General features: G+C 55.7%; 1 protein-coding gene across 4 annotated transcripts in view; it reads right to left on the bottom strand.

Moving 5' to 3' along the window:
- SCYL1 (SCY1 like pseudokinase 1) overlaps positions 1–4,944 on the bottom strand; it is an 11,808-nt gene extending 6,864 nt beyond the window's left edge. For 2 of the 4 annotated variants that reach the window (XM_081797804.1, XM_081797803.1), the window contains exons 1-7: positions 4,757–4,944; positions 4,267–4,407; positions 3,953–4,075; positions 3,647–3,873; positions 3,144–3,234; positions 2,912–3,067; positions 465–623 (exon numbers count right to left, since the gene is read on the bottom strand). In XM_081797804.1, coding sequence (XP_081653930.1) covers positions 465–623; positions 2,912–3,067; positions 3,144–3,234; positions 3,647–3,873; positions 3,953–4,075; positions 4,267–4,407; positions 4,757–4,867 — 1,008 coding nt within the window. In that variant the 5' untranslated portion in view covers positions 4,868–4,944. The remainder of the gene's footprint in view (positions 1–464; positions 624–2,911; positions 3,068–3,143; positions 3,235–3,646; positions 3,874–3,952; positions 4,076–4,266; positions 4,408–4,756) is intronic. The other 2 variants (XM_031032116.2, XM_031032115.2) reach the window with 1 other exon arrangement.
- Positions 4,945–10,735: the final 5,791 nt, after the last annotated feature.

The following is a 10,735-nucleotide window of genomic DNA, read 5'->3' on the forward strand; positions in this document are numbered from 1 at the left end:
AATGGCAGGTGCCCAAGTAAGGGTGGGCTGGGGTCTGAGGAAGATGGAGAGGATCCAGCCCCTAGAAGTCAAAAGAATAGAGTGCCAAGTGGTCAGGATGGGGGATGAAAAGTGGGGTGGTGAGCAGGTGATCTCCTGGGCCTTGGAAACCGGGGTGCACAAGTCAGACCAAGGTTGCTATTTTGGGGAAATGGAAGAAGGTCTATAGGCTCTGAAGTAAGGGGTCGTTGGAAAAAGAATTTTAGAGGCACAGGGTTTCCTCTCCCCAAAGACAAGAAGTCCCCACAGCCTCCCTGACAGCTGATCAGGTGGCCTGGAGAGCTGAACCAGCGGGATATCAGCAGCAAGCTCAAGCGTGCGTGCGCGCGTGGGTCTGCCTAACCAGGCTGTCCCTCCCCCAGAGCCTTCTCCTTTGCCAGTCAGACCCACCCAGCTGGTGTCCGGGTCCCACATCCCTCACCCACCTTGAAGAGGGGGGTGAGGACGACAGCTCCCGCACTGCCAAACTCAAAGGCGGTCAGCAGCTGGGGCAGCACCTTGTGCCGGCAGAAATCCTCCGGGAAAGAGTCTAGGCTCTTGCTCAGCTCTTGGAAGAACTTTTGCTTCTCAGCCGGCTCTTTGATCTGGCGGAACAAGGACAGGACACAGGTAGGAGATCAGCCTAGTCACGCCATTCCTCAGCTACGGGCAAGGATAGGGGCTCACCCCCCGCCCCACCTCCTGAAAGAGAACTGAAGCTTATGGGCTCTGGAGCCCGACGGGCCTGGGTTCAAATCCCGACTCCCCCTTTTAGTAGCCATGTGGCCTTAGGCAAGTTCCTCCGTTTGTGAAACGGGATAATAACTATACCACCTCACAGAGCTGTTGTGCCCAGGAAGGCTGCCGGCTCGGGGCCTGACCCTCGGTGGGCGCCGTGTCAGTCAGTGATCGTCATTCCCGGGACGGCACCGACCTGAGGCTGGGAAAGCGGCCGCTTGGGGCACCAGGCCCTTTGTCAGCCTTGCCTCTACTCCCCACAATCACCCAAGGTGTGTGGACCATTAACCCCGGCACATAGATGAGCAACTAAGGCTCAGAGAGCGGAGGGGGCTCAGTCCACCCCCCGGGGCCCTGGCTGGGTTGGCGTTCATGGCAAGCTGTGGGCAAGGCAGGGATCAGGTCGGCTGACCCCAGACAGGCCAGGCTGTCAGCTCAATGATCCCCCCAACCTCCCTTGGAGGCCGTCACCCTCACAGCTCACATTTCCTGAGGACAGACTGCAGGCCAGCCAGAGTTCTATACTAAAACCTTTATTCAGGTTAAATAATCCCCCCACAACTTTATGAGATAGGTGCCAACGTAGTCCACATTTAGTCCACCAAGGAAGCTGAGGCACAGAGAGGGCAAGGAATCGGTCCAAAGTCACACAGCCAAAAAGCAGTCAGGGGAAAGTGTGACTCAGTGGTCTGGTACCTCCACGGTGCCGCGGAGAGGTGCTCAGCCCCTCATGTACAGGCAAGGAGGCTGAGGCTCAAGGTCACCAGCCAGGAGTCACTGGGCAGGGATTATGACCTAGTCCTGTATGCTTCCAAAGTTCCTGTGCTCACTACGGTACCCTCGTTCCCCAAGCTGCTGCCTGGCCCAGAAGAGCTGACCTCTGGCTGGGGATGAGGAGGACCTGGTTGGCACCTGAGCAGCTCAGTCGAGCGCGGGAGGCGGGCTTCGTGCTCTGACGGCAGGGCTCATGGGGCGCCGAGGCCCAGAGGAAGACCCAACCACACCGCAGGTTGCCTAGCTGGGCTCTCTCCACTGGTCTGCCCAACGACGGGAAGAGGGGCCCCGAGGCGCTGCCCTCCCACGTTCTCCTTGGGAGACAGCCATCTCTTATGGAACACATTTTAAGCAAGGCAGCCTGGCAGAGTCAGCCACGTGAGGAGACCTCCATGTCACAAAGCTCCTGCTGACCCCCACACTGCCCAGGAGGCATGGGGCGCAGAGTTTCCAGCACTTCTGCCTCGAGATGCAGAGTCCACAGACCCTGCTCCATCAAGGTCCGTGCCAGTGTCTGTCACTCCTCCCCAACTCCAGACTCTCAGTCACCTTTCTGTGTGCCCCACACACGGCCAGGTCAGAGCAGGTATCCAGGGCTGAGCCTTCCTCCTTCATTCCCTACAACAACCTACGGGCCAGCAGAGACTATTATTATCCCCATCATACAGATACGGAAACCGAAGTTGAGGGAGACTGAGCCAAGGATCCCTTCCTCACATCTTTCCATTTGCTCTTCCCCCTTCCTGGAACATTCTTCCCCAATTACCATCCCCATGGCTCCCACCTTCCCACTCTTCAGCTCAAATGTCAGCTCTGAGAGAGCCCTTCTCTGAGCACCCTTGACCCACTATTTTCCTTCCTGGTGCTTATCGCTGCCCCGGGGACTACAAATTTTCTTTTATGTATTTTCTGTCCCTCTCTGCCAGCGAGAGTCCCCGAGGGTGGGTACCTGGTCCATTTACTCCCTGCTCGATCCTCGAGGGCAGGGACCTGGGTCTGACTCTCCGTCCCCACCCTGCGGCCCACAGCACATCGCGACACTGCGCACGGCGGACATCAGGGTCAGGGCCAGTATGTACGGTGCAATCAGTGAAGTGCCAGGAGCAGTCACTAAGTACCTACTACGTGCTAGATGCTATGCTGTGCACTTCAAACTCACTCACTCCTCACCGGGCTTCTCTGAGGTAGGTACTAGTATTAGTAATGAGTGTCAGACAAGTCACACAGTAAGAGCTAGAGCCAGGGTTCAGGCCCAGAGAGCCTGGCTCCATAGTCCGTGCTTGTCTCCCAGGGTCCAATTATGAGCGAGGCCACAAAGTGGGGAGGGAGGGCCAGGGTGAAGAACACAGAATCAGAGCCCAGGGTGGGCCGGCAGACTCACCTGAATCTCTTCCAAAAAGAGGTTGGTCTCCACAAAGCGGTTGTTCATGAAGCCACCGGGCGCCCGGCAGTTCTGTAGGAAGCGGGCTGGATTGGGACGCACCTTGGGGTTGGCTCCGACTAGCTCGCAGTAATGGGGCACCAGCGATTTGGGGATCTACGGGAAAAGGGTGAGTGTCAGGGCAGGGCTGGCTGGCTGGCAGAGAGGAGCTGGGGTTGGGTCAGACACTCACCTTCCCAGGGTTGCGGAGGGCAGCCGCCCGAGGTAGGGGCCCATTGAAGACTTCCCAGATGAGGCAGCCCAAGCGCCACATGTCAGCTGACCTGAGGCAGAGCAGTGACCAGAGCTGCTCCAGGTCTTGCCACCTGCTAGCATAGGCCTCCAACCTGCCTTGGTCACCAGACACTAACTACACGGCAGACGCTGAGCTGTGTCCCTCAGCTGATCCTCCCATCAGCCCTGAGACGCAGGGTTCATTAGTCCCATTGGACAGATAAAGACAGTGAGGCTCAGGGAAGCAAGAACATCCACCCCAGGTCACACATCTTTCAAACTCAGAACCACCAAAACACACTCGAAGCCTGTGTTTATCCTGCCCTACCTCCCGGAGGACCCTGGTTCCCTCCCCAGCTGGGCAGCAGGGGACAGGGGGAGTGCCAGCTAGCTGAGGGGTCCCGAGGCCGCAGGAGCTTCCAGAATAGGGCAGGGTGGGGCATGCCGCCCCCAGTCACCCACCATTTCTCCCTGACGGCTCTGCCACTGCCATCAGCCAACTCCGGGGGGTCGTACTGCTCAAGTTCAGGGACCCCCTTCCGGGGGGGGCCCCCGCCATTGCCCTGAGACGAATACATGTAGTCCAGGCCGCCCAGCTTCCACTCGCCAGCGCGGTCCACGAACACGGCGGCCATGCAGACGTTGTTGTGGATGAGGCTGCAGTCATTGACCAGGAAGCTGAGGGCTTTCTGGGGGCAGAAGGAGCCGTCACACTCCAGCAACTCAAGTCCCCCACCCTGCGCTCATCACCAGTGCCCCCCACCTCACCACAATCTGGTGTAGCCCCCAGGAGAGCTCCAGCTCCTTCAGGCCACCGGCCTCGGCTCGCTCCTTGAGGTACATTTTCAGCGGGGTCACTGCCTCTGTCACTACATGGAGGCATTTGTCTGTCTGAAGAAGGGGACATGGCGGGAGAGGAAGGGGCGATGAGAGGCACAGGGAGACAGGTGGAGGAGGGAGAATCCAATCTGGGGGTGCTGAGGCAGAAGGGGTGGGAGCTGAGGGGCAGGAAGACAGAAGACACGACTGGGAGACTGGGAGAAAGCGAGGGGCAGAGATGGGGCAGCCGGGGCAGCAGGTACCTCCAGCCCGTCGATGTAGGCCAGAATGTTGGGGTGCCGGAGGGTTTTGAGGCGCTTGAAGGCAGCTTTGGCCACCTGGGTCTGCTCGTCGGCACCGGGCTTCACATCATACACGAAGATGGACACCGGGCTGCCTGTGGCCTGGGGGGAGGGCAGAGGGACCTGAGGGATCTGTGCCGGGCCCCAGGCGACCACTCCAGCTCCGAGATGGTCCGCAGAGCTGGTAAGTGCGGGGAGGAAAGGGCCACCGCCGGTCTCTCCCCAGGTCAGCCCTCGGACACTGAGCCGGGCCCACGTGATCCCTGTTCCGTCCGCCTGTCGTCCCTCGGTCCTTCCGCCCGCCACGTGGACCCTGCCCAGCCCCCTCCCCCGGCCCGTTGCCCCGGAGGCTCCGCAGCCACGTCAGGCGGGGCGCGACGCGGCGGGGCCGCCGGCGCTGACTAGGCGAGGCCGAGGTCGGCCGCGGCCTGCGGAGCCGGGCCGCGCTCACCTTCTTGCGGCCGCGGTGCAGGACCCAGGGCCCGGGCGGGCCGCCCTCGGGGGGGTCCGGACTGAGCTCGAACGGGAAGTCCCGGACCGGGTCCCGGGCAAAGAACCACATCGTTTCCGCCGCCGCCGCAGGCTAGGGCGCCTCGGCTCCGGGTCCTCGGGCCTCCGAGCCGGGCGGGGCGGGGCGAGGGCGGGGCCTGGTTCGGTGGGCGGGGCAGCCGAGGGGGCGGGGCATGGGGCGGGATCGGTGGGCGGGGCCGGCGGCGCGGAGACCGCCTCGAGGCAGCGGGGCCCAGCACTTGCTGGCCGGGCGCCACGGGTTACCGGGGGTGTGGCCCTGGTAGGTCACGCAAACTCTCTTGAGCCTCTGTGTCCTTATATCTAAAATGTGGGTGATAGTAGAGTCCACCTCCCAGCGTTATTACGGGGATGAGAACTTGAGAAGGGACAGGGGATGGAGAAACCGAGGCTTGGAGGAAGAGAGCCAGGGAGACGGAAGAGGAAGTCATAGACAGACAGACGTGAAGGGGTGAAGTAATAAGTGGGGTAGACAGAGGCTTAGGGAGGACGATTGTCCCCAAGCCATATGTTCTCTCCCAGCAGCCAGTGGGCGGCTCCAGGATCCAGTGAGGCGTCAGTGTTGGTGGAATGACTGAGTGACCAGGGAAGAAGCTCAAGGAGACAGAGGGCCTGAGAAGCAAGGTGGGGGAGGGGCAGAGGGTAAAAGCAAAGGTCCAGGGGGCGTCCAGGAACCCTGTGGCAGGGAGGGAAGAAGCAGTAACTCCAGGAAAAGAGAAGAGTGGAGGAGGAAGGAGGAAGAGCACAGAACGTCCAGAAGAGGCCAGAGGGCCAGGACGGGCCCCTGCTCACCTGGGCCCACAGACCTGGCTGTGTGGTCTACAAGGCGGGCATCTTTTCCAGGCTCCCCATTTCCCGTGCAGGTAGGGGTTTTCTGTGGCAAAGTGGTGTAGCAGCTCAACTGCCAGTCACACTAGAGGGAACCCAGTCCCTTAGCTGGACAGAGCCCAGTGTCCAGGAGAGACTGGACTGGCAATGACTCCCCTTCAGGTAGGGTCTCAGGGGACCCAGGGTTGGGGACAATCGTGCAGCCACACCTATGGAGTGTGGGTGAGATCTTAGAACTGATTATGAAATGTTAGTTGGGAGGCCTTTGGGAGCAGATTCGAGAGCGGGGATGCCAACGTCAGCAAAGCTGGGTTCAGATTCCTGCTCACGCCCTCTCCCTGGCTGTGGCAACTTACCTTATCCTCTGGAAGCCTTGCTTCCCTCATCTGTAAATTGGAACGAACAGTACCCTGCACCTCACCTGACGGAGAACAGCCCCTCAGCACAGACTCATTTTCTCCATCTCCTTGTCCAAGTACCTGTGAGGGACGGTCACACGGAGGGTTGCACAGGGTGTTGACTGCTCAGAGCAGAATAGAAGTAACCGCTAGAGATTTTCCTGTGTAGCTTCTATACGAAGACAGTGACAATACCGCGAATATGGAATTTGCAATATTGTGGGGCGGGAAGCTTACAGTCACGGTGGGGGTGCGAGGAGCAAGTATTGGTCTTGAATGCCAGAATACAGAGCCTAGAATTTTATCATATCAGGGAGGTAAGCCAGAGCCTGAGCTGTGTGTTTGTGCGTTTGAAAGGATGGCGATGACACTTTGGAGTCACGGTGGAAGGGGACGGTTTAAGAACATAGGGTTCATGTGGTGGCATTTAGTTGGTGGCATGTTCTCTTAGCACCTACCAAGTGTTTGGTCTGTGCAGTGCATGGGGGCCTTGCCTGGAGAGGAAACAGGTGCAGAAAGGAAAGGCCCCTGGGCTGAGGGGGAGGGAGATCTGGGAGTCCCCAGCGCACAGAGGGACAGCAGGGAGGTAGGGGCCAAGTCCAGCACAGGCCACACTGGAAAGCAGAGCTACAAATGAAGAACCAGGAAAGGGAGCTTTCCCTACAGATTCTCTGTTAACTAACCCTGCTTCTACAGTGGGACTCAACACAGAGAGGCTACCGTCTTAGGAAGGGGACAGCGTCCCTTTCCCCAGTTCTCTCCTTGTGCCCACCTTGCCCTCACATCGTGAGCCTCCGTGTCATCAACTGCAAAATGGGGGTAATACCATTTCCCCATCGCTGCTCTAAGAGGGAGGACTGGTGTTCTTCCCATCTTACAGATGAGGAACCCAAAGCTCTGAATGCTCACACATAGGAAGAGGCAGCCTGGGCCCTGTGCTGCTGGCTGCCTGCCTCCCCAGCCGGGACAAATCCAAGCAGCCCCCCAAGCCCCGCCATGACCTGGAGACGTGGTGTGGCCGGCACACATGCGTTCTGTGGGGCACCAGGGGCCCAGCTGCTCCCGAGGAGGTACAGTGAGATGTCAAGCGGGCAGAACCTGGAGGCAGATGCCTCGGGTTGAATCCCACGTCTATGGGATCTTGGGAAGTCACTTCACACGTGTTCCTCGCCTGTAAACGGACGACTCTCAGAGTAACGAAGCATTAGCCCCTGTGGTTAACAGAAGTACTTGGCCCCAAGTAAGTAGCACCCTGCCAAGGGAAATGGAAGGCGTCGAAAAGGAAGTTGTAGACAAGCCTTGTGGTGTGGATACAAAATAAAGAGGGGGAAATTGGAAAGTGATGGAAGTGATTTATTAACCAGGGATCTTCAGAAGATGTCACTGGAGACAAAGCAACCCACCAAGGCAGGAAAACCAAACCCTCAAACATGGTGCCTCTGACAAGGCAGAGTAGAAGGAGATAAAGCTGGGGTCACAGTCAAGGTTAGGACAGTGTTTTCAGTCCTGCAATACATTAAGGTAACCAAATATTTTTATTTTTTTCACAGGAAACTGAGGGTTCTTTATTCTCACTGTACTTTTTTTTCTTTTTTTTTTTATGAATGGGAGAGTATTGTTCCTCTCCTTTCATGAAAGAGAAACACTTCTCAGTTAACAAGTTGATAAGGAGCTGTAGAAATCCTTTGGTTTTATGTATTCAAGTAATATTCTGCCCTCAAAGCATCTGGAGTTGGGGTGAAGAGAACTTCTGGATTTTAGGTGCTGCTGGTGGGAATTAACCGACACAGCTGTAGTGAAGGACAACTTGGCAACACCTGGTAAACTTCACCCCAGTAATTCTGCTTTTAGAAACGTATGCTACACAAACCCTCATTCTAGTATGCAATGATTTATACAAAGTTGTATAGTTGAGAGAATGTGGCTTTTGGAGCCAGACTGCCTGTATCCCAGCTCTGCTCCTTATGAGTTGTGTGACCGTGGGCAAGTTACTTACTCTCCTCGTACCTCGTTTTTTGCATCTGCAAAACAGGTAGAATAATAGTATTTATTCCACGGGTGAGGTAGGCTGAATAAAGTCTGTTCACATGTCCACCTCTTAATCCTGGGACCCTGTGGAATATGTTACCTTACATGGTAAAAGGGACTTCACTGTTGTGATCAAGTCAAGGACCTTGGGCGCCTGGGTGGCCCAGATGGTTAAGCGTCTGCCTTCGGCTCAGGTCATGATCCCGGGGTCCTGGGATCGAGCCCCGCATCGGGCTCCTGCTTGGCGGGGAGTCTGCGTCTCTCTCTCTCTCTGTCTCTCTCTCTCTCTGTCTCTCATGAATAAATAAATAAAATCTTAAAAAAAAAAAAGTCAAGGATCTTGAGATGGGGAGGTTATCCTGGATTATCCACGTGGGCCTGATGCTATAGGCGGATCTCAGTGAGTAGTACATGTGCCAGTGGGAGCAAGAGGACGGAGCGATGTGAGGGAGGGGTCGTGAGCAAAGGAATGCGGGCAGCCTTCTAGAAGCTGGAAAAGTAGCCTCTCCCCTGCACTCCTTAGAAGGGAAATGGCCCTTGGGGTGCCTGGGTGGCTCAGTTGGTTAAGCATCTGCCTTCAGCTCAGGTCATGATGCCAGGGTCCTGGGATCGAGCCCCGCATCGGGCTCCCTGCTCAGCCTGCTTCTCCCTCTCCCACTCCCCCTGCTTGTGTTCCCTCTCTCGCTGTGTCTCTCTCTGTCAAATAAATAAACAAAATCAAAAAAAAAAAAAAAAAAAAAAGAAGGGACACGGCTTTACCAACACCTTCATCTTAGATTTCTGACATCCGGAAGTGTACAATAATAAAGGAGTGTAATTTTAAGCCACTGAATTTGTGGAAACTAATACAATAGGCACGTTGTGAGGATTTGTGAGTTACTATAGGTAACTGCTTCAGTGCAGAGCGTGTAGCTGGTGTTCAGTAGATGTGGCTCAAGGGCTGCTTGTGATCTCCGAAATGAGTTGTAATCCACATGGCCCGCAGGAGTGGAGGGATTCAAAACTCCATGCAAAGCACAAAACCACGGCAACGGCTAATAAGGAAGAGGCTGTTCTATAAGGTATTGGCGTGGAGACAGGATGGTGACAAGGACAGGGATGATGACAATGACGTCACTGCTGTTTTCTGAGTCCTCCCTGCCTGTCAGGCACTGAGCTAAGCGCTCCCCCTCCTTCCCAGCCTTATAAGGATATGTGGGATCTGTTTCAGTCTGAGAGAAACCACAAAGTAATTTGAACGGGAAAAGTCTAACATAAAGAATTATTAACCGTAACAGGGGACTGGAGTAACAAGGCATTAGCTAGTAAGAAGTAAAGAGGACTTTTTTTTTAAGATTTTTATTTATTTGACAGAGAAAGAGCACAAGCACGGGAGCGGCAGGCAAAGGGAGAAGCAGGCTCCCCGCTGAGCAGGGAGCCCAATGCGGGGCTCGATCCCAGGACCCTGAGATCATGACCTAAGCCAAAGGCAGACACTTAACCGACTGAGCCACCGGAGCACCCCAGAAGTAAAGATGACTCTAAAGAATATCGGCAAAGTAGATATAAGGAGCAGCCCTCATCCCCAGGGCTGAGATAGATCACTTCCTCCCCCAGTGAGAAGGGCCTCCATCCAGCCCCAGGTGTGAGCTCCAGACCTGGTTGGAGACGGAACAGCTGTAGCTCCTTGGATGGTAGAGACGTTGCTGAAGTCCCGCGCAGGCCCCATGGAACTTCCTGGAAAGCCATGCTTTAGGGGGCTGGGGAAGAGGCACTCCACTGCTCCCAGGGTGGGCGTGGGGTGCTAAGGGGAAGCAGCTGATGGTGGGTGCTGCTGGCTACCTGTGAAGGAGCCTGTACCTGGGGCACGAGCTGAGCTGGAGAAGCTGGGCCTGCGGCAGAAGCCAGATGAGAGAAGCGCATCACAGCCGGGAAGCAAAACTTCTGCCTCAAGAAATGGCTGTCAGCGCCCTCTACTGGCAAAGTTTCGCATTGTTCCACTTGGCAAAGGAAAATATTTAAAGGGCCCAGATGCATCTTTCACAGAGCAGACAAATATAATGAATTCGGAGCTGAGAGGCAATAAATAACTGGCACAGACCATTAGTTCCATGTTCACAAATAAGGAAATGGAGGCCCCAGAGAGGGGAAGCAGCACAAGCAGTCCAAGGATTTGCTTTGCTCTACAAAGTGTTTAGAAAGCGGGTTGCAAAATCCGTGCTACATCATTGTGGTAGTAACTCCACTGACCACGAACATGCACAGACATACTCTCCAGCCTGGAGAAATACACACACCAAATGCCACTGGTTCCCTTCAGGGCATGCAGATTACAGGGAATTCTCCTTGCTATATTATTAGGTTGAACAGTATGAAATTGCTGTGTTTGTAGGTCAAAAAACAGTGAAGTACTGGAAATTTCATGCAATTCAACATAGTATTTTTAAAAGATTTTTATTTATTTATTTGACAGAGAGAGAGAGCACAAGCAGGGGGAACAGCAGAGGGAGAGGGAGAAGCAGACTCCCCACTGAGCAGAGAGCCAGTCGTGGGGCTCGATCCCAGGACCCTGAGATCATGAACTGAGCTGAAGTTAGACGCTTAACCAACTGAGCCACCCAGGCGCCCCTCAACATAGTATTTCTGTGATGTAATGTTTGAAGTTTTTA

The sequence above is a fragment of the Leptonychotes weddellii genome, chromosome 11 (assembly GCF_054177405.1).
Source record: "Leptonychotes weddellii isolate Sample4059 chromosome 11, ASM5417740v2, whole genome shotgun sequence".
Taxonomy (NCBI): domain Eukaryota; kingdom Metazoa; phylum Chordata; class Mammalia; order Carnivora; family Phocidae; genus Leptonychotes; species Leptonychotes weddellii.